The sequence below is a fragment of the Giraffa tippelskirchi genome, chromosome 5, assembly GCF_054371585.1.
Source record: "Giraffa tippelskirchi isolate mGirTip1 chromosome 5, T2T-mGirTip1v1.2.pri, whole genome shotgun sequence".
Classification (NCBI taxonomy): Eukaryota; Metazoa; Chordata; class Mammalia; order Artiodactyla; family Giraffidae; genus Giraffa; species Giraffa tippelskirchi.
In genome coordinates, this window is record NC_137279.1 from 9,012,835 (window position 1) to 9,036,324 (window position 23,490).

General features: G+C 40.8%; 1 protein-coding gene across 12 annotated transcripts in view; it reads right to left on the reverse strand.

Moving 5' to 3' along the window:
* LPGAT1 (lysophosphatidylglycerol acyltransferase 1) overlaps positions 1 to 17,315 on the reverse strand; it is an 80,990-nt gene extending 63,675 nt beyond the window's left edge. For 2 of the 12 annotated variants that reach the window (XM_081489729.1, XM_081489730.1), the window contains exons 1-3: positions 17,171 to 17,315; positions 16,723 to 16,907; positions 15,520 to 15,784 (exon numbers count right to left, since the gene is read on the reverse strand). In XM_081489729.1, coding sequence (XP_081345855.1) covers positions 15,520 to 15,757 — 238 coding nt within the window. In that variant the 5' untranslated portion in view covers positions 15,758 to 15,784; positions 16,723 to 16,907; positions 17,171 to 17,315. Of the gene's footprint in view, positions 1 to 15,519; positions 15,785 to 15,860; positions 16,916 to 17,170 lie in introns of those variants that run through there. The other 10 variants (XM_081489718.1, XM_081489724.1, XM_081489722.1 and 7 more) reach the window with 6 other exon arrangements.
* Positions 17,316 to 23,490: the final 6,175 nt, after the last annotated feature.

Consider the following 23,490-nt stretch of genomic DNA (forward strand, 5'->3'; position numbering starts at 1 on the left):
TAAAGCATAAGAACTATATTGAGCCAAGTTTGAGCATCCTCAAATGTGTCTCTAAAATTATTCCATAACTTAGCTTTTATTCATTTATTCACACCTTTCCCCCAAAGGTAAACATAATTGTTTTCCTAGGCATTAATGTAACAATAATAATAATGATAATATTATTATTATTTATAGAGTACCAAATGTCAAGCTATTCACTTCACATTTAAACTTCACAAGAGATAAATATTATCAATACAATCTCCATTAATAAAGATGGTGAAACTGAAGCTCAGAGAAGTTAAGTTCAAAGTTATACAACTAGCAATGAGTCGTGGCAGAACTCAAACTCATACTAACTCAAAAGTCAATGTTTCTCCCTAATACCTCATGGTATCTCCAATAACATACATATTTAGAAATAATTATTAACTGTAATAGGATACTACAACTGTATACAAGTTTTAAAAGGTTATTTCAGCTTTAAAATGATTGCCTAACTCAGTCTCTCATTGACGAAAACTCAGATCATCAGCTCCTTATTGCAAAATTCAGGTTTAAATTGATGAACATAGGGAAAAACCACAAAGCCATTTAGGTATGACCTAAATCAAATCCTTTATGATTATACAGTGGAGGTGATGAGTAGATTCAAGGGATTAGATCTGGTAGACAGAATATCTGAAGAACTATGGTCAGGGGTCTGTAACACTGCATAGGAGGCAGTGATCAAAACCATCTCAAAGGAAAAAAAATGCAAGAAGGCAAAGTAGTTGTCTTAGGAGGCCTTACAAATAGCTGAGGAAAGAAGAGAAGCAAAAGGCAAGGGAGAAAGGGAAAGATATACCCAACTGAATGTAGAATTCCAGAGAATAGCAAGGAGAGATAAGAAGGCCTTCTTCAGTGAATAGTGCAAAGAAATAGAGGAAAACAACAGAATGGGAAAGACTAGAGATCTCTTCAAGAAAATTAGAGCTATCAAGGGAGTATGGGAGCATTTCATGCAAGGATGGGCACAATAAAGGACAGAAACGGTAAGGACCCAACAGAAGCAGAAGAGATTAAGAAGAGGTGGCAAGAATACACAGTAGAACTGTACAAAATAAAAAGTCTTAATGACCTGGATAACCATGATGGTGTGGTCACTACCTAGAGCCAGACATCCTGGAGTATAAAGTGAAGTGGGCCTTAGGAAGCATTAATATGAACAAAGCTAGTGGAGGTGATGGAATTCCAGCTGAGCTATTTCAAATCCTAAAAGATGATGCTGTGAAAGTCCTGCACCCAATATGCCAGCAAATTTGGAAAACTCAGCAGTGGCCGTAAGAATGGAAAAGGTCAGTTTTCACTCTGATCCCAAAGAAGTGAAGTGAAGTGAAGTGAAAGTAGCTCAGTCGTGTCCAACTCTTTGCAACCCCATGGACTACTGTCCATGGAATTCTCCAGGCCAGAATACTGGATGGGGTAGCCTTTCCCTTCTCCAGGGGATATTCCCAACCCAGGGATCGAACGCAGGTCTCCTGCATTGTAGGCAGATTCTTTACCAGCTGAGCCACAAGGGAAGCCCAAGAATACTGGAGTGGGTAGCCTATCCCTTCCCCAGTGGATCTTCTCAACCCAGGAATCGAACAGGGGTGTCCTGCATTGCAGGCGGATTCTTTATCAACTGAGCTATGAGGGAAGATCCCAAAGAAAGACAAAGCCAAAGAATGTTCAAACTACTGTACAACTGCGCTCATTTCACATGCTAGCAAGGAAAAGCTCAAAATCCTACAAGCTAGACTTCAGCAGTACATGAACTGAGAACTTCTGGATATATGAGCTGTGTTTAGAAAAGGCAGAAGAACCAGAGATCAAATTGCCAACATCCACTGGATCACAGAGAAAGCAAGGGAATTCCAGAAAAACATCTATTTTTGTTTCATTGACTAATGCCTTTGACTGTGTGGATCACAACAAACTATGGAAAATTCTGAAAGAGACAGGAATACCAGACCGCCTTACTTGTCTCCTGAGAAATCTGTATGCAGGTCAAGAAGCAACAGTTAAAACCAAACATGGAACAATGGACTGGTTCAAAATTGGGAAAGGAGTACATCAAGGCTATATGTTGTCACCTTGCTTATTTAACTTATACGCAGAGTACCTCATGCAAAATGCCAAGTTGGATGAATCACAAGATGGAATCAAGATTGGCAGGAGAAATCTCAATAACCTCAGAAATACAGATGATGCCACGCTAATGGCGTAAAGTGAAGAGGAACTAAAGAGACTCTTCTTGAGGGTAAAAGAGGAGAGTGAAAAAACTGGCTTAAAACTTAACATCCAGAAAACTAAGATCATGGCATCTGGTCCCATCACTTCATGGCAAATAGGAGACAAAGTGGAAGCAGTGACAGATTTTATTCTCCTGAATTTCAAAATCACTGTGGATGGTGACTGCAGCCATGAAATCAAAAGATGCTTGCTCCTTGAAAGGAAAGTTATGACAAATCTAGACAGTATATTAAAAAGTAGAGATATTACTTTGCCCACAAAGGTCTGTATAGACAAAGCTATGGTTTTTCCAGTTGTCATCTATGGATGTGAGAGATGGACCATAAAGAAGGCTGAGTGTCAAAGAATTGATGCTTTTGAAAGGTGGTGCTGGAGAAGACTCTTGAGAGTCCCCTGGACAACAAGGAGATCAAACCAGTCAATCCTAAAGGAATTCAACCCTGAATATTCATTGGAAGGACTGATGCTTAGGCTGAAGCGCTAATACTCTGGCCACCTGCTGTGAAGAGCCGACTCACTGGAAAAGACCCTGATGCTGGGCAGCATTGAGGGCAGGTGGAGAAGGAGGTGACAGAGGATGAGATGGTTGGATGACATCACTTTCTCAATGGACATGAGTTGGAGCAAACTCTGGGAGACGGCGAAGGACAGGAAAGCCTGGCGTGCTGCAGTCCAGGGGGTCACAAAGAGTCACACATGACTTAGTGACTGAACAACAACAATCCCACCCATTAAAAAACAGACTGCAACTCATTCCAAATGACACCCTTTTTCCTGATCCATATAATCCATTTTATACATCCATTTTTAACATCAATTTAGCTTCTAGTTAATTTTCTTCTCTGCAATGACTTTAATTAACTTTAAAAAGTAGAACCATCACATTGGGGAAAATGTGCATACTGAAGACTGTTTTTTGGAAAATTTTTGTAAAAGCATTTTGGACACACAGTTCATAGCAAACTCAAAATCATCCATCAAACTAGAAACTATGCCAAAAATCCTTTGGGTAGAAATTAATCTAAATCACACTCTTTAGCACAGTATTATATAAATCAATAACTTTGCTAACTGGCAGTAGGCAATAAGCATTTGACTGATCAATTACACAAGATATTTCTACAATGAAGACTCTACTTTCTTGACAGAGCAAACAGAAAAGAAGTATTGTTAATTCTAATCACATTATATCTAAGACAATGCCTAGTGAAATATGTAACTTGTTAGTGTTTCCTCAACACAGGTAAAAATGGGTGATTTAACCCAATTATAAATATTAATTCTTGAAAAACACGGTATTCAGTAAATACTTTTAAATCCAAAACAACTTCAGGATTTCTGATTAGTGAACTAGCATGATAACTGAAGTCATTATATGTAACAAAATGGATTACGAATTTTTAAAGTATTGAAATACAGCAAAATATACGTAAAACGTAAAACTTAGCACAAAACTACAGTAATAAAGAAAAGTGTGGCACTGGCACAAGGACAGAACTGAGAGCCCAGAAATAAACCCATATGGCCAACTGGATACTCAACAATGGTGCCAAGATCATTCAATATGGAAAGGACAGTCTTTCCAACAAACAATGCTGGAACAACTAGATATCCTTCACATGCAAAAGAATGAATCCCTATCTTATACCATCTAGAAAAATTAACTCAAAATGGATCAAAAACTTAAGTATAAAATCTAAACTCTTAAAACATAGGACTTCCCTGGCAGTCCAGAGGTTAAGACTCTATGCTTCCAGTGAAGAGGACACGGGTTTGATCCCTGGTTGGGGAACTAAGATCTTGCATGCCACACAGAGGGACAAAAAAAATAAAACGAGGGAAAAAAAAACACACCCATAGGTGTAAACCTTCATGACCTTGGATTAGGCAGTGGTTCCTTAGATGACACCAAAAATACAAGTAACCAATGAAAAAACAGATACAGTGTAGTATATAAAACACAGAAAAACCTTACAACTCAATACTAAGAAGACAAATAATTCAATTTAAAAATGCGCAAAGCATTTGAACAGACATGTCTCCAAAGAAATACAACTGGCTTTAGCATATCAAAAGATGCTCAACACCATTAGTCATTAGGAACATGCAAATCTAAACCACAATGAGCTATTACTTCACATCCACTAGCATGGCCCAACTAAAATAACAAAAACAAAAACCCGGATAACAGAAAGTATTAGTGAAGATATGGAGAAACTGGAACTCTTCTACCTTGCTGGTAGGAATGCACAACGCCACAGCTGCTGTGGAAAATAGTCTGGCATTTCCTCAAAAAGTTAAACACAGAATTATCCTATGACCCAGCAATTGGACTCCTAGGGCGAAGAGAACTGAAATCATATATTCATCCCAAAACTCATACATGAATGTTTCTGTAAGCATTATTTACAATAGCCAACATGTGGAAACAACCCAAACATTCATCAACTGATGAATATATAAATGAAATGTGATCTGTCTACACAATGGAGTATTATTCAGACATACAAAGGAATAAAGTCCTAACACATTATAATATGGACGAACCTAGAAAACACTATGCTATGTGAAAGAAGCCAGACACATAAGACTACACATTGTATGATTTCACTTGTATTAAAGTCCAGAATAGGCAAACCCATACAGACAGAATAGAGATCAGTGATTGCCAGGACTTGAAGGGAGGAGGAAATGGAGAGTGAGGACTAAATGGCTTGGGGCTTCTTTTGGGGGTGATGAAATGTCTTAGGATTAGTCAGTGCTCATGGCTGTACAATCTTGTGGCTTTAGTAAAAACCACTAAATTGTACATTCAAATATAGCAAAATTTATGGTATTTGAGTTCTATCTCAATTCTTATATATTTATATACACATATATATTCTTATCCTATGGTGACTGAACAACAACAACAAAAGCTATATTGATTATAGTTTAGTCTTTGGATGATTCAGAAGCATCCTGATGTGTTTAAATTTACAGATGTTTTATCCCTTAAAAGTGTCAAACAATGCATACTCCTAAACAGCACATGCAAAACATGTTTATATACTTGACTCACAAGTATATAAATCTACTTTATATACTTGTGAGTATATATACTTTATATACTTTAAGAAACCAAGTAATAAAGAATTCTGGGGAAAGGGTGTTACTAGCAAAACTTGATCAGATATACCAAACTTAAGAAAAAGTATAATCTTATAACTAAAATTTATGCATGCTTTTTATAACACTATTTTAAAATTATCTACACTATAAAGAAACAAATCAACTAGACTTGCTCTGTTTTTCATATTCAAATATGAAAAGCAAAAAGAAATTACCAATTTTTAATCATCTAGGTTTTCCTTGACTATGTTCAAAAGAAGAAATGAGACATTCTATGAGACCAATTACTGAATGCACAAATAACAGGAAACATTTCATTAGACGAGTAATGTGGGACATGAAACTTGAAAAACCTGTGACCAGTTCTTACTAATGGCATTTCATTTTGCAGTTTTCATCACATGCCTCTGTTGCATAAAATCAGAGCCTGAGGTCACTAACCAACTTTCCGTTTTAATGATACAACTGATTAGGATACAGGCATTGTTAAAGGCCATAAATGCAAAACTATCAGATTCCCAGCAGAAATAGACTAGTAATTGTTACTTGAGTATTTTTAAATGAATATCATTTAAGCCTCTAGGGTCCAGGCAGTAATGTAAGTGAGCAAAGCAGGTCCAGAGGAGGACAAGGAAGGGGTGGGATCTTGGGTAAACAGGAGAGCACAGGACCATCTAAAGGAGACAGCCATCACTCAACTCCAGCAAACTGCTGCCAGACGTGAGGCCCCAACAGAGTCAGACTTCTCATTTCTCAAGAGATGGAAACCTTAGTTTCATCTTTCATGTTTCGGGAAAACCCCCTAATTTTGAAATGTTGCCAACTAATTAAAAAAATTGAAAAACTGCAAAGATCAAATAAAGTCCCACTGGCTGCTGAATATGGCCACTAGTTTGCAAACTCTGAAAAGAAACTCTTGAAACTAGTTCATAACAGATAAACTATAAATATGGTCTTCCCTGGCTTCAGATTGCAAAAAATCTGCCTGCAACGCAGGAGACCTGGGTTTGATCCCTGGGTTGGGAAGATCCCCTGGAGAAGGGAATGGCTACCCACTCCAGTATTCTTGCCTGGAGAATTCCATGGACAGAAGAGCTTGGCGGGTTACAATCCATGGGGTTGCAAAGAGTCGGACATGACCGAGTGACTAACATTTTCAAACTATAAATATACTATATTTAATACAGATAATATACTTTTTATATAACCTATATATATATTATATATACTTAATATATTTAATATTATAATATACTATAAATATGTTTATCAAAGTTTTGTAGCACTAGTCACCTTTAAAGTTTTCAAAGTGGTCAATAGACTAGATCCTAGAGTATAGTATTAATGTTACATTTCATTCATATTCCTTACTCAGTATCAAAGATAAGTCACTTCTTCCATTCATTTTAGTGACATTTTCTTTCTGTAGTCAAGTGGAAACAGAGTATTTATCTTCTATATACTCCAGTGATAAGTATTTCAAGAAACAAAACAGTTTGAGAACCAAAATCCAAAACAGTTTAGGAGAGGGGAAAAAAATGGGGAGGCTATGTCTTGCTTTTGGACAGAAAGAAAGGAACTTAAATATGTAGCAAAACTGGTCTCCATTTTGTAATAATCAACTAGTGGTACATTTAAATGGACACAGAGTTGCCTGCATTATAATTATATAGCTGAATAAAAATCTTACATTGTACTTTCTGGCACGAACACTGTAGAGTTATAGGTGTGACTCTTCCTAGAAAATATACATAGCAACAAGGAGAAAGAGAAAAAGAAAACCTCACAAAACTCTTTTCCTGGAAATATAGGAGAAAAATAAAAATATAAAAATTTCACAATATATGAGATCTGGCTGAGATCAAACCAAGCTAACCTAAGACAGAATCTACACTGGAAGCGGAGAGCAGAGACGGACAGAATGTGTGGCATGTGATGAAGAGGGCTCCAAAATGGCAGATCTCAGAAAGCAATGCAAAAATGCACATCCTTAAGAAAAGGGATTTACGCTGGCATGCTGTAGTGGCAAAAAGCCTCCTGGGCTTAGTCTGGTTTGGAGAGACAGAGGATTTGTGGCACCACAGAGAACACAACCAGGCTTCATATGTTAAAAAAAAAAGAAAAACTACCTCTGAAATCTGGAAATCTGCTGTGGTCACACCCATACCTCCTACAAATATCTGAATAGGGAAAATCCAATTCACTAAATCACAGGAAACAAAAGGGAAACTGGCACAGCAATGACTTGGAGATACTGTAAGAAAAACAGTAGAAATGAGCAGCATAACATACCAACTGTCAAAGAATACTGCTAGAGAAACATTACAACAGAGAAAATAAAAACTGTAACCACATACTCTTGCACGAAATTCAGAAATTAATTAATGAAGTCACTCCAATATGAAGATGATCACAAAGCATAAATATAGTAAGAACCCAAGGAAGAACTGACTAGACAACAGGAACAAAAGAAGCATGAACTAGCGGAACTCGAGGAAGAAACAGGAGGATAAACAAAAGCATCACAGACATGGAGAAACTGAAAGGAGAACACAGAAAAGGGACGCTGCAGAAGACACAGTGAGAGACATTAAAGGTAGAAACAAATGAAAAAGGGTTTAAGAGGATTAGAGGAAAATAACAAACAGAAAAGACGCACAAGGGGAGATCCAACAGACATATAATTAGGGTCGCCAAGAAAGAAAACAAAAATAATCAAACAAAACAAACATTTAAAGATGTAATTAAAGAAAACTTTCCTGAAATACAAACAGATCTGAGTCTACATACTAAAAGAGCACACATGTGCCAATGTATTCTACGTCAGCATATCCTAGTAAAATTACTAAACATTAGAGACAGAATCCATTAGGCCAATAGGCAAAAAGATCAAATCGTTAATAATGGGAAAAAATTCAAGTTGGCTTCACACATCTACACAGCAACTTTTAATACCAGAAGACATTGTATAAACCTGTAAGATGCTCAAGGAAATAAAGAGTGAGCCAAGGACTTTATTATCTGCTAAGCCATCCTAAATGTAAAGCAATAAAAAGAAGTTCTGAAAACGTTGTTAGAATAATATTCCCTTTTGTTTTCATGATTCATTACTGAGAAACTACCAGATGACAAACTTTAACCAACTAGGAAAAACTTCTGCAAAAGTATCTGGGTGAGCATTACACATATTTAACTGAAAAATTAAGACTAAAACAGAAAGAGATAAAGGTGACAGAACACAAACACTACAGGCTATAATAATGTATAAATTCAAATAACAAAAATTGGGTGATGGGAGAAGGAAGTATAATAAGCTAACTCATTACCTTGATCGGAGAAGGCAATGGCAACCCACTCCAGTACTCTTGCCTGGAAAATCCCATGGACGGAGGAGCCTGGTAGGCTGCAGTCCATGGGGTCGCTAAGAGTCAGACACGACTGAGCGACTTCACTTTCACTTTTCCCTTTCATGCATTGGAGAAGGAAATGGCAACCCACTCCAGTGTTCTTGCCTGGAGAATCCCAGGGACGGGGGAGCCTGGTGGGCTGCCGTCTATGGGGTCACACAGAGTTGGACACAACTGAAGTGACTTAGCAGCAGCAGCAGCATTACCTTGATGTTAACAGCTGGGAGTCAACAGATAGCCTTAAAGCTTACAAATCAAGTAGCAGAGCTAAAAGCATACATAACAGTGCAAATGTAAATACAATAGTGAATAAATACTATTCACTATTGACTAAAATTGAGTGATAAGAGAAAGGAGAAGAGAGAAGAGAATATTTTAAAAAACTTTTACCTTTTTTCATAGAAGAAAACTAACAGTTACTGTGAACTGTAATATAAAAATATCATATAAAGCAACTAATAAGACAAAAACACAAACCTCAAAAGAACAAGAAAGCAAGGGAAGACTACACAGTGAAAGACTTAACATTTATATATTTTACAACAGAAAATATAAAATATAATGACAGACCCCAGAAAAAAAGTCTGACATATCAATAAATGTAAATGGATTCAACTCATGTTGAAAGAGATTTTCAAATTGACTCATAGAGCAAAACCTATCTTCATGCTGATTGAAAGATACAGGTAAATCAAGGTAATTTAAACGGTTAGAAAACAAAAGGATGGGCAAAGATATACAAGGCAAATGTAAACAAAAAGAAAGTAGGAATTTTTTGATTTCAGCTCTTTTTGATTCCAGAATCTGAGGTCTTATCTTCTACAAGAACTGCAAATAATGTTTCATGTGCTTCTGTAACAATGTATGTATAGGGTATGTGTACATGATTAAATATAACATATATATATCTTAAAACTATATAATAATTACTCAACTATATACAAATATACAATCTTTGAAATAAGACTAGATATCAAATTGCCAAGTTAATGGTATATAAAAATTTTCCACATAAAAATCAATACACTTTACTGAGCACTCCTCACTTGTATTTACGTCAAGATCAGCTGTTGATCTAATATCATTGCAATACCTGCTCATCCTGATGACAATCTACTGTTAAGCACTCAAAAACTAAAATTTCGGTTGAGTTGTTCTCAATTTATTTATTAAAAATAATTCTGTTGAAGCAACAATTTTTTTAACCTCTTGCAGAAATCCACAGCCATGAGATTGCTTTCAGGAGTTAAAAATCTGTAGTTTCAGAGATTTCCGGCCTCAGAAACAAAAGTATGGGTAGTAAAAAAATAAAGAAACATTCTAAAAATACAATATAAAGGTCAATAATGGCTCTATAAATACAAAAATACACTTGTGGCAGCATCAACTCGGTTAATGCATAAGAGGAAGTAACTGTGAAATCTCTGTGTTTCAATTTCAACATCAATAACAAAAGGAGAGGATAATAATAGTACCAACTTGATAAGACTGCTGTGAGCATTAAATGACTGAAACTCGTCAAACACTGCTTAGCTTACATTGCAATAAATGTTAGCTAATATTATCATCATAGAGATGCAAATTTCAAACTGATGCATTATTCAAATCTTTTAAATTTATTATAATTACTGATGATAGAATTAGCCCCACAGACAAATATTTCCCTATAAAAAAAAGAATGTAAAGTTGCTCCTATCCTAAATTCCCTATTTCCTCTCTGCTACCACCTACCTCCGGGGCAAGATCAGCAGCCCTTCCTCTTTCATCCTGTGGCACATCTCCATTAAGCCTTACACCAGGATGTGTTCATTGTTAGTGGCACTGTCTTTCCCACCAAAGCTGCTGTAAACAACTTAAAGTCATAATTTATGTCTTATGCACCTGTTCACACACAAACTAGAAGCTCAATTAAGGTGTGTTAAATTAACGACTGTGGTATTGTAGTCGGTATGTGGGTATGTGTGCATGTGTATGAAAAACATGATCCAGTTCAGGGTTTATATTCTGTGGATTGCAATGATATTGATAACAGACTGAGCTGCCTTAGCTGCCTACCTTCCTGAAAGGTCTGATATCAAAATTAGGAAGGTAGGCAGTGGACTTCCCTGGCAGTCCAGTGATTAAGATGCCATGCTTCCAAGGGGGGAATGGGAGGTCAGCTGGGACTAAGAATGAAAGAAGGGATTCATTGAAAAAAAAAAACCAAAAACTTAGAACACTTATAGAGCACCCTGTGAGCATCAGGCAATGAACTGGGTTCTAGGTGTATAAAGAACACTGCTGCTGCTGCTGCTGCGTCGCTTCAGTTGTGTCCGACTCTGTGCGACCCCAAAGATGGCAGCCCACCAGGCTCCCCCGTCCCAGGGATTCTCCAGGCAAGAACACTGGAGTGGGTTGCCATTTCCTTCTCCAGTGCATGAAAGGGAAAAGTGAAAGTGGAGTCGCTCAGTCGCGTCTGACTCTTTGCGACCCCATGGACTGCAGCCTACCAGGCTCCTCCGTCCATGGGATTTTCCAGGCAAGAGTACTGGAGTGGGGTGCCATTTCCTTCTACATCTCTGTCTATAGGAAGCTCACAGCCACCCGGCACAGAGCAGGTAAGGCTCTCCCTCCTACTAGTTAGGTAGAGATGTTAAAGTTAAAGCTAGATCAAGACAGCTGACTCCCAAGATTCTAAATTTCAGTTCTCTTTCCACCAGAAGAATGTCTTTCAAATGCTGACAGGGCTTACAGCAAAAAAAAAAAAATAATAATAATAAATGAAATCTGTAGCACTGCGACCCACTCCAGTATTCTTGCCTGGAGAATCCCATAGACAGAGGAGCCTGGCGGGCTACAGTCCATGGGGTCACAAAGAGTCGGACATGACTGAGTGACCACCCACCCAGTACAAATACACATACTTCTGATCTTTTCTATTTCACGTTTTTTTTTTTTTTCTAATGTTTGTCCTGACACGTTAAATAGGTTTATGGCTCAAAGGTGGAAAAATACTACGCTAGATTAAAACTCTTAAATGTCAGGCAGACAAAATTCATAATAATTAATTTCCTCACACAATGAATATCCCAGCAAAAAAACGTAAAACACTATCAAATAATCAAATACCCAACAAAGACTAACATGGAGCCATGACAGCTGTCCCCTGGAGAGTGGGAGGAAGCTAAACCTAATCCCCATCAGCCATCCAAGTAAATACCCAATCCAAGGGAAATAAGGATTGCGAAGCAAAGACAGCTTGGTGCTAAGTCCCCTGGCACCTCTCTCTCTTCCAGCCAGACTGTGGCCCAAAAGACTCCCCTCATCCTGTATAAGAAATTCTGGAGCTTCTACTTACAGTGAATATTTTTAAAGGATTTTGTGCAAGAGGCTTTAATTAGATGTGTTTGGATGGAGAACAATGTATTTATAAAAAGAAGTGAATGAAAATCATAATAATCTATTTTAAATAAACACATATTATTTTAAAGAAATATCTCACTGAGATTTGCCAATCTTCACTTAAACTGAAGACGAGGGAGTGTGCTGATTTATCCTGGCTCTGAATAAAGCAGGTAGATGTGAATCATTAAGGAGTAGGGCTTTTGGTTTGCTCTTGAAATAAGAGAGCAAGGCAGTACACAACTTTCCCTCAACCTGAGAAGCATGGACAGCACTTGCCATTGAAGGAAATGTGATCACAACAATCATCACTACCTAGTAGCAAACTAGAGATGAAGAAACCCCAGCATCCTCAGAGTTCTTTCAAGAAATGTGTTCCCCTGAACAGAAAACGTAAAATCAGAAATGGGCAGAGAGACCAGAAAATCCTTTTCCCTCTTCTGGGTCCACAGATAGCACTCCAGATCTGAGAACACAAATCAAGTACAAGAACATCCAGTTAAGTTCTTAGACTTAACTAGTCTCACCATTCTCCACCTAAGAAGTGTGTTTGAGTTTAAAGGACTCATTTTTTTGTGATATTTGCCTCAAATTAAAGGACAGTGTTATAAAACTTAAATAAATCTTCCTGTCTTCCCCCAAAGAAATCTGTTTAGAATTATGTTGAGAAAAACATTCTTTTATAAAGATAAAATGCACTTTTTCTAAGAAATAGGAAAAAGTCACACCTACTATTTATCAGCTCTATTCAATAGAACTTCCTGTGATGATGGAAATGTTCTATTATCTCCACTGTATACTACAGTAGCCGCTAGCCACCTAGTACTGAGCACTTGAAATGTGGTTGGTGTGAATGAAAAACTGAGTTTTAAATTTATTTCATTTTAATTAATTTAAACAGTCAAATATGGCTGGCAGCTACTACTATATGGGGCAGTGTAGATTATATAATCAACATAAGTCTTCAGCAGCAAAGCTGAGTAGTTCACTTACATTAGACTGAATGTCACAACTTGAAAATTTGATATTCTATACCCATATTCAATTTTGAGTTTCCTAGTTAATAGCTCATTAACATTTAAAGTTTCCTTAGAAGTGGTCTTTCAACAAAGTGGCAATTTTTATTCTAAAACATAAACATACTAGATACACTGAGCAGCATTGCTTGGCAATGCTCAATTTTCCATTGTGTGAACCTTAAAAACAGGGAAAGGGGAAGGGGAAAAAAAAACTCAGGCCCACTCTCTCCTTGATACAAAGGTAAGAAATGAAACATATAATCCACACAAAGCCCAACACAACCTCTTTATGGCTATATCTACTCATCAACCCCTGCTTATGTTTGCTTCTTTAGACCTAGTTGTGGCTTTCAACAAAAGTCATTCCTACATTTGTTTGACCTCATCTGCGTTCTGTTATGACCAGACCCTTGAGAAGTAGTCTACCTATAGGAAGACCATTTAAAAGGCACATACTAAGATATTCTATATTTAAATGAGACAAACCAATCAAATGGTCAAAAAGCAGTACCTTGAAGGAGAGCAGATGCTTCAGAGAGATTAAAATATGCAGAGCATGCCAAGACCACCTTCCAAGCAGGTGGCCAAAGAAACTGTGTGGTTTTATAGGCAGCAAGGAAGAGACACTCCAAGAAAATATGCTTAAAAATATACTGTAGCCTTGCTGTAGCCACAGCATAATTAACTTTAACTTCGGTCAGCACCACTGCACTCCTTAATCTCAAGGTCAATGCCAAATTATTTTTTTCCAGCTTCTCATCATGCTAACATACATAAATATTCCACAAACACACACACAGGCACAAATATTTCAGTAATTTCATTCTTTTTAAGTAGAATGAACTTCTAGAACTTTTATCTAGAAATACTATGAGCTCATTTAAAACAAGCAAACTTAAGTATACAGTGCAAAGAACAAACCACTAGTACCGCACAGCATGTTGGGGGAAGCTCAGACTCTATAGAGTAAAGCAATTCTATGATAGCAGTGCAGCACAGGTAAAAATTCAGCACCATAGACAAAACTTCACTTTTACTTCATTTTCTTTTCTCTCCTGCTACTGCTGCTACCACCAGGTCCCCCCAAAGAGAACCAGAAGTTCACCTACCGGTATCTAAAGACCACTGGAATCTCAACAAGACACATAACAAAGAAGCAATGCGTATATACGATCCCCCGGGGCTTCCGGTCTTGCAGGATAATAAATGGCATTGCCACAAGGAGAAAAGGCTTCATCTGGGGCAACTAAGAGCACGCTAACCTAGCAAGAGACCGTCAGACTCCATAAAAGCTGTGTGCTGTCAGTGCCCTTGTGTGTGTACACAAAATCTGCAGATGTTGCCTGGGCAGGAAAGAGGGAGACAGAAAATTTTAAGTGGGGATCTGTGGTGCTGTTCGACCCTAAAAGTACCCTGCTCACTCTTCCAAGATATAAGCTACAGACTCCACTGACCACAGCATCTGTGGCACTATCTCTAAGGAGCTTATCAGTTATAAAATTCTATGATAAAGCCTCAATGTCCAAGACAAGTGCCAGAAACCTCAATGCTTTTTTCGTTATCCTTCTTTTTAGAGGGGAAATGTCAAATAAACATAATAGTATACAATTTTCACAACCAGGCCACAAGTTCTCAAAGCATGTAAGGCTTATAAGCAGAAAATAAACATTATTTTTCATTCAGTTCTTTAAAAGTTCGCTTTAGAATAGCATTACTCTTGTAGAAATAAAAATCTATTAAAAGACACTGAAGATATATTAGCTTAACAGGGATAAAACTTAATTTCTTACATTTAATATTCTAATATAGAATTATCAGATAAGATATAGATTCTAGTAAACAAAGGAAACATACAAAGCAGAAAAAAAGCCACCCTTTGCTTGGCTTCAAATGTGAACACAAGTACAATACACATTAAATGAAAAAACTTTTATTAAACTATCTTAGCACAAATAGGGCTCAGTACTTGTTCTTAATGCCCAATGATTATGAGCTAAACATCTTACCTCTTCATTTAATAACCCCTGAAGTCCTATAAAACTCACTCCTACTCCTCTAGGACAGCTTACACTGATGGATTTTAGTACATGTCAATCATTAAAAGCCATTATTTAAGGAATTTATCAATATATAATTATGAAATTATACTTCTGAAAATATCATCCTTTCTAAATTAGAATTCTTAAAAAAAAACTCAATAGAATTGTTCTCTGTGTTTACAATAGTCAAAGCATCTTCCACTTGAAGTGTAATATACATTTTTTTTTAAAACATGGCTCCTGATTTAAGGCAAACATTACACATTTTCAAATATGCATTTTAAAAACTGCTCATGCTCTTACCTGTATATCCAGCATACCATCCCCAAGAAGCCACCATTCCTAAAAGCCATTTGTACATCATTCCTTCAATGTACCAGAACCGCTTGCTGTCCAGCAGTCGAAGGGGCAGAAGCACGATTATATAGCAGAGGTAGGATGGAATCGCAACCAGGTTGTTGGCAACCATGAAGGCAAACCTCATCAGGGCTTTCACCAAGATCCAGCCCAGCCACGGAGCTTCTTCCAAAGTCACAGCCATTCTCACATCGAAGTCTGTCCTGTCTTTCTGAGGTGAAAAGAAAATTCATTTAAAAAGGAAAACGGAGTGAACACATCTAGACAGTCATTAATAGAGAAATCACCTCCAGCACCAAAACAAATGAAAAAACAAAACAAAACAAAACAAAAAAAATCGAGGATCTAAGCTTTCCCCTCCGCTGTAGCACCTCAGCGATCCGTCCGGGAAATTCCAGAGGGGGACGGACAGCTAGTGGAGGAGGAGCCCCACAAGGTCAAGGGAGCAGTTCACGGAGGCACAGGCTATGTCATAATATATTTAGCAAATGATAACACTGTTCCCACCAACTCCTCAGCGGCCGGCCCGCAACCGCGTCTCACTGCAGTCTTCGGCTGGACTTTGAGGAAGAAACAACACAGCGACCTGCCTCACACGCCTTCGGCAGCTCCCTAACTGACAGGAGTGAAGACAAGACTGAGGCGGGCACCTCTCGATCCAGATCTCCCAGGCACTGCGCCCTGGGGACCCTCACCACCACCCTTCTGCACTGATTCATCCTTTAAAACGGTCTCTCGCATTAGCAAAAAAAAAAAAAAAAAGAGTGACGCTAAAATGGTTCATTTGCGGCAAATCAGGTCTGGCGTTCCTTTTTTCTTAGGTGTGTGGGGGAGGGTGGGGGAAAAGGAGGGGGACCAGAAAAGCGGGCAAAAGGGTGAGCGGCTGAGAGGAAGAAAGTGGGCGATAATAAGGCGAAAAGGAGGAAGAACGGGAGTAGGGGGAGGGGAGCGGCGGCGGCGACAGAAGGCGCAGAGCCCGGGATGACGAGCCCCGTCCGCGGCCGGAGCGCAGGGGAGCCGGGGTTGATGAAAGAAGCGGGGAAGAGGCGACCGCGGCGCTTCAGTAAGGGGGGCGGCTGGGGCCGGCCGCGGGGTCCTAATTGTGGGAGGGATAGCGGCCGGCGGTCTCGGCCCGTGCGCCGGGCTCACCTCAGCTGGCGCGGGCGGCGGGCGGTAGAGCGCGGGGACCAGCGGGGCCGGGGGTCGGCGGCCCGGGGCGCGGCGGCGGCGGCGGGTGTCCTCGGCCGAGGGGTCGCGGTCATGGACGCGGCGGCGGCGGCGGCCGAGGTGCGGCGCGAGCGGGCGCGAGGGCGCCCTACTCCCCTCGCGGCTGCCTGCGGACAGAGGGGACGGCGGGGACTCAGAGGCCGGACCTGTCACCGGGGCGGGTCCCAGGGAGGCGGGCGGATGCCCCGCGCCCCCGCCTCCTCCTTGGGGCCTACCGCGCCCTCGTCCCTCATGCCGCCGCCGCCGCCTCCTCCCCGGGCCACGCGACGACGACACCCGTTCCCCGCCTCCCCCCACACACCCAACAGCGCCTCCCCGGGGCCCAGCCTGCGGCAGCCGCGGGGCCTGCGCCCGCCGAGCCCGGACTCACCTCGGGCCGGCCCGGCCCCGGCCGGGGCTGCGGGAGCCAGAGGAGCCGGAAGACTGCATGGCCGGCGGAAGGAGGAGCGGCGCAGCCCGCACCCGGCCCCCGGCGGCGCCGAGACTCGGTCCCCGGGGCCCGGCCGCGTTTCGCCGGGGCTGGCGGGGAGGGGCGGGTGGGGAGGAAGCGGCGGGAGTCGGCACTGCTGCAGAGCCGCCCCCAGAGCGCCCTCTAATGAAGGCGCGGCGGCCGTCGTTCGCCCGCCCGCTCGCGCCGCCGCCGCAGCCGGCGCCGGGGATCCCGCTGTCCGTGGGTCGAGGCCCTTGGGGCCCGCCCGGTCCCTAGGCCGGGACCTGGCTCAGCCCGGGACCTAGGAAGAGGGCCGCTCGGAAAGATCTAGCGACGAACTCCAGCCCTTCCACCACACGAGAGTGATTTGGTCCAGATTTACAGCCGCTTTTCTGCCGAAACAGCGGTTTTTCATTGTGAGGGCTCTCTCTTCTTGACAAACCGGATCACTGCCCGATCACTAAGAAACTGTCTCCTCAAAGACTGAGTGCCCTCTTTTCTTTCCTAATGAAACCCAGCTGCTCTCACGGCTTTTCTTCTGACTCTCTACAGAGAATTAAGGTCTAGAGTTTAAAATCAATTCATGTTAAGTGCCAGAACTCTTGTTCCTGGAAAGCACATGGAACATTAATGACAGTTCCAATGTCCCATCCATCCTCCTGCCCCCTACACCCCCCACCCCCAAAGAATCCAGTGGGAATGAGTGGTCTACACAGAGACACTAAAATTTGGTTAGTCGAGGAGGGAAAAGCAGGTGGGCAGTGACTGTCATTAAGTGAGTGCTCAAAAATTCGTGTCCATAGGTACCCCTGGACAGGGCTGGGTCATTCCCAAGATATTGTAGTTGCATTCTGTTTCAAAGGCTGGACCACCAGAAGAAAAATAGAAAGGGCCCAACAACCTTCCCACCTACACATTTTCATATGGCCTACTGCTGCTGCTGCTCCTAAGTCGCTTCAGTCGTGTTCGACTCTGTGCGACCCCACAGATGGCAGCCCACCAGGCTCCTCTGTCCCTGGGATTCTCCAGGCAAGAATACTGGAGTGGGTTGCCATTTCCTTCTCCACATACTAATTTTCAGTATTAAAAAAAAAAAAGTATAAAATCTTGTTATATCTCTCAATCACATTTGTAAATTGAGGGGGGGTGGGGCACTTTTTTTTTCCTGCTCCTGGTGAACTGCCGTATTTAAATCAGAATGCTACTTACTCTTCCTACAAAATGTTTATCACTGTGTTTGCTTTGGACTCTCAATGGCCTCTCTCTTTCTCTCAGCCCTTCAGCTCCTCTTTGGCTCACAGGTGAAGGAAAGAAAATTCACCTTAGGGACATATGAAAGAATATTTCCTATTCCCTTGGGTGATGAGAAAATATGAAAGCACAGAGCCTGGCTGGAATAGTTGATTAGATTTCTTTCCATTTATTATCAATTTGTTTTTATTTATAGATGTTGTTTATTTCACCAATATTATATTCTAACTGGACAGGGCATAAAAAGGCACAGGCCATGTCAGATATAAGTTCAAGTGATGAATAGCAATAGACAAGTTAAATATGACCTTTCTATTCTTTGTATCAATGTTTCCTTTGAGAATTTAGGTGCCAAGGTAATAGCATCTTAAAATAAATCTCATGAGAAAAATAATATATGTACTGTTTATTGATTGTTTAAAATATATCATAGTATTATTAAGTGGCTAAGATAGGTGAGACACATATTCTTCTGAGAATCAAGAGTAAACTCCCCTAAGATTCCATAAGGTCCATCTCATTCAGCATTCCCCACATACTGGCAAATGCTGGCTGACACCTGGGAAGACATAACCCACAATGTGATCTGTACCTGGTTCCTGCATTACAGAGCATCTGCCAGGGCTCCAGATACACCAGCACTTGCTGAGATGTAATTAGTATCAAGCAGTCATGCCAGAAAAGGGCCAGAGGTTGGGCAGGACCTTGCACAGCAGGTGTCAAACTTTAGTGCAGAAACATCACTTATGGTGCCTACCAAAAAGATTCTTGAACCTCATATCAGAAAAATTTTCATACTCTAAGTTCAGAGGAGCTGGAGAACCTGCTTTAAAAAAAAGAAAAACAAAACCATAGATGGTTCTAATGCAGGCAGAGTAGGCAGATCTTGCTTTAAGAAATTCTGACTGAGAAGTATCCTGAGATAATCACCTTTTCTTGACCTTTCATGATTTTAAATAATTCAATCATATCTGTTCTCATCTGTACTAGTTTGCTAGGGCTGCGATACAAAATATCACAGACTGGGGAGCTTAAACAACAGAAATTTATTTCTAGCACTTGTAGAGGCTGGAAATCACAGATCAAGGTGTTGGCAGGGTTTGTTTCTTCTGAAGCCTCTCGCCTTGGCTTGTGGATGACCATCTTCTTGTGTATTACCATAGTTGTCTGTCTGTGCGTGCAGGTGTCCGGCATCTGTCTTGTGTCCCAGTCTCTTCTTTCAAGGACACCAGTCGTTATACTAGTCATGTTGGATTAGCAACCCCCCAATGACCCCATTTAATTTAATTACCTCTTTAAAGCCCTGTCTCCAAATACAGCCAGGTTCAGAAGTACTGAAGGTTATGACTTCAATATATGAATTTTAGGGCGACAAGATTCACCCATAACATCTTCCTTCTACTCTCTGGTGGTGGTGGTTTAGTCACTAAGTCATGTCTGACTCCTGCAACCCCATGGACTGTAGCCTGCCAGGCTCCTCTGTCCATGGGATTCTCCAGGCAAGAATACTGGAGTGGGTTGCCATTTCCTTCTCCAGGGGATCTCCCTGACCCAGGAATCGAACTTATGTCTCCTGCATTGCAGACAGGTTCTTTACAGTAGCTTTATGGGAGGGATGTGGAAACCCTAACCTTCATTATTTCAGCTGGTCCCCTCTTGACTGATTCCAACTTCATTAGACTTCTCTTGAAGCTAAGTATATAGAACAAGACATGGTGTTCCAGGTGTAGATATGCCCTGTTTTATTGCCCAGGGTGGTTGAGAGGGCTTATCTTTTTCACATTTTTGACCGCAGCAGTGTGTTTAGCTTCCAGACAATTCAGTACCTACAATGGCTAATTTGGGCTGGCTTCTTCAGGGAACAATTTCAGATGATGCTTATATTTATTTCTTGTATTTCATATTTCATTTAAGATATATGTTTTGTATTCTCTTGAAAAGTGAAGTGTTAGTCACTCAGTTGTGTCTGACTCTTTGCAACCCCATGGACTGTAGCCCACCAGGCTCCTCTATCCATGGGATTCTTCAGGCAAGAATACTGGAGTGGGTTGCCATTTCCTCCTCCAGGGGATCTTCCCAAACCAGGAATCAAGCCCGGGTCTGTATTCTCTTACCCTACATATAATACCTCCCTCTGGCCTACATTTTTTCCTCCGCCATCTTTCAACTTACTGAGGCAGCCTCCTGAGATGTTTCTATAGGTTATTTCCACAATACCACAGGCAGACAGATGTGTAAAGGCTCTGAACAACTGTAACAAGAAGATTGGGATGACCAGTTCTTCAGGACAGAAGATCTGTAGAAAGCAGGGAACTTCTTCAGAGATTAACTAGCCTCCAGTCCCCTCTCCAACTACCTTAGAGCTGGCTTTATCAAAACACAAACATAAATTGAGAATTTTGCAACCTTTCTATGTAGTACAGACCAATAGGGAAAGAAGGCAAACATAGAGACCCCACCCTATAGCCACAGGAGTTATAGTTTCAGTTTCAAAGCTCACATTTGAACCACAAGAGGATGGTCCTTTGAAAGAGAAATATGACTTCTTACATTTCCAGGAGTCTCCAGACATTTTAAAACAATTTAACCATGACACCCAAGAAGGTTTAATTCCATCCATCTGGTCCACATGCACACAGCAAATTAGGTTATAACCAAGGAGGGGCTCCCTTGGGCTGAAGAATCCTTCTGGGCCCTCTCTTTTTCCTGGTGGCAATTAAAAAAACATTTCAGCTACCTGTGCCAGTTTCTGCACTAAAGCTCCACTGAACAATTTCTCTCTAGGGTAAACCCAACCAGCAGTTTCATAAACTTTCAATGACTTGACAAAGGCCCCCACATCACTAGACACAGTTGCAACCTAGAAATTAGCCCCTAAGACAGTCATGCATTCTGAGCGTTGTCAGATTTAACTTCAGACAAAAAGGGAGATACATACATATCTTGAAAAGGAAAGTGAAGCTTGAAAGGGTTAGTCACTCAGTGGTGTCTGACTCTTTGGGACCCCATGGACTGTAGCCTGACAGGCTGCTCTGTCCATGGGATTTCCCAGGCAAGAATAGGAGTGGGTTGCCATGCCCTTTTCCGGAGGATCTTCCCAATCCAGGGATCAGAGCTGGGTCTCCTGCATTGCAGGCAGATTCTTTACCATCTGAGCTACCAGAGAAGCCTGGCACATATATATCTAAATATATATAAATATGAAATATACCATATATAATTTTTCTTCTATATTAGTATCCATAATCATTTTACATGAAGTATGTTAGGGCTTGTAACCTTAACATTTTTTAGATAAGACTTGACAGCAGCCTTATTTAAGCCATTTCAGCAGCTGTTTTTATTAACCAGATTGACTTTAAACAATACTGTGAAGTAAACAATTCTTTCTTCCTTCCTATGTCCCTCTCCTCTTCGACTAATTTCCTTTTCCCCTCTAGATACTGAAATGGTCCCTAGTTTCCAAGGGGCACTGAAGACCCCATATAAGACCCCCACCCCCAACAGACCACACTCTAAGCTAGAACCGGTTTTCTCAGCTATCCAACATTGCATTTCAGCCCTGTCTTTCTTGCCTAGTGGGGTAAACTAATCCCTGCTGAGTTGCTAATGGCTGAAACCCACATTCCCTCTTTCTAAAGTCTTAACATTTTATAAAGGACTTCCTTAAAAGCATTTCTATTGGTAGATTCCCAGGTACTGTAGTGGAGAAGTATTCCTATAAGATATTTTGGAGAGTCTATTTCAGCAAGTCCCTTTGCTGACAGAAGCTACAAAACCATGTAGTACCCATAAGAATAAGACAGATACAGATTTAAAATTGGCTTTTCCTAACATAAGAACTGAAGTAACTTGATATTCATGATTATGTTACAGTAGTAATAATATTTGACATTTATTAATCACTTTCAACACTGCCAGCCCTGTTCTCAGTGCTTGCTTTCCAGGCATCAACTCATTCATTCTTCACAAAGACCTCATAAGGACCATATTGTCACCCACATTTTCAGTTCAGTTCAGTCGCTCATTCGTGTCCAACTCTTTGAGATCCCATGGACTGCAACATGCCAGGCCTCCCTGTCCATCACCAACTCCCAGAGTTTGCTCAAACTCATGTCCATTGAGTCGGTGATGCCGTCCAACCATCTCATCCTCTGTTGTCCCCTTCTCCTCCTGCTTTCAATCATTCCAGCCTCAGGGTCTTTTCAAATGAGTCAGTTCTTCACATCAGGTGGCCAAAGTATTGGAGTTTCAGCTTCAACATCAGTCCTTCCAGTAATATTCAGGACTGATTTCCTTTAGGATGGACTGGTTGGATCTCCTTGCTGGCCAAGGGCGAGTCTCCACCAACACCACAGTTCAAAAGCATCAATTCTTTGGCACTCAGCTTTCTTTACAGTCCAACTCTCACATCCATACATGACTACTAGAAAAACCATAGCTTTGACTAGAAGGACCTTTGTTGGCAAAATAATGTCTCTGCTTTTTAATATGCTGTCTAGGTTGGTCGTAACTTTTCTTCCAAGGAGCAAGCGTCTTTTAATTTCATGGTTGCAGTCACCATCTGCAGGGATTTTGGAGCCCCCCAAAATAAAGTCGGCCACTGTTTCCACTATTTCCCCATCTATTTGCCATGAAGTGATCGGACCAGATGCCATGATCTTTGTTTTCTGAATGTTGAGTTTTAAGCCAACTTTTTCACTCTCCTCTTTCACTTTCATCAAGAGGCTCTTTAGTTCTTCTTCACTTTCTGCCATAAGGGTGCTATCATCTATATATCTGAGGTTATTGTTATTTCTCCCAGCAATCTTGATTCCAGCTTGTGCTTCATCTAGTCCAGCATTTCTCATGATGTACTCTGCATATAAGTTAAATAAGCAGGGTGACAATATACAGCCTTGACGTACACCTTTCCCGATTTGGAACCAGTCTGTTGTTCCGTGTCCAGTTCTAACTGTTGCTTCTTGACATGGATACAGATTTCTTAGGAGGCAGGTCAGGTGGTCTGG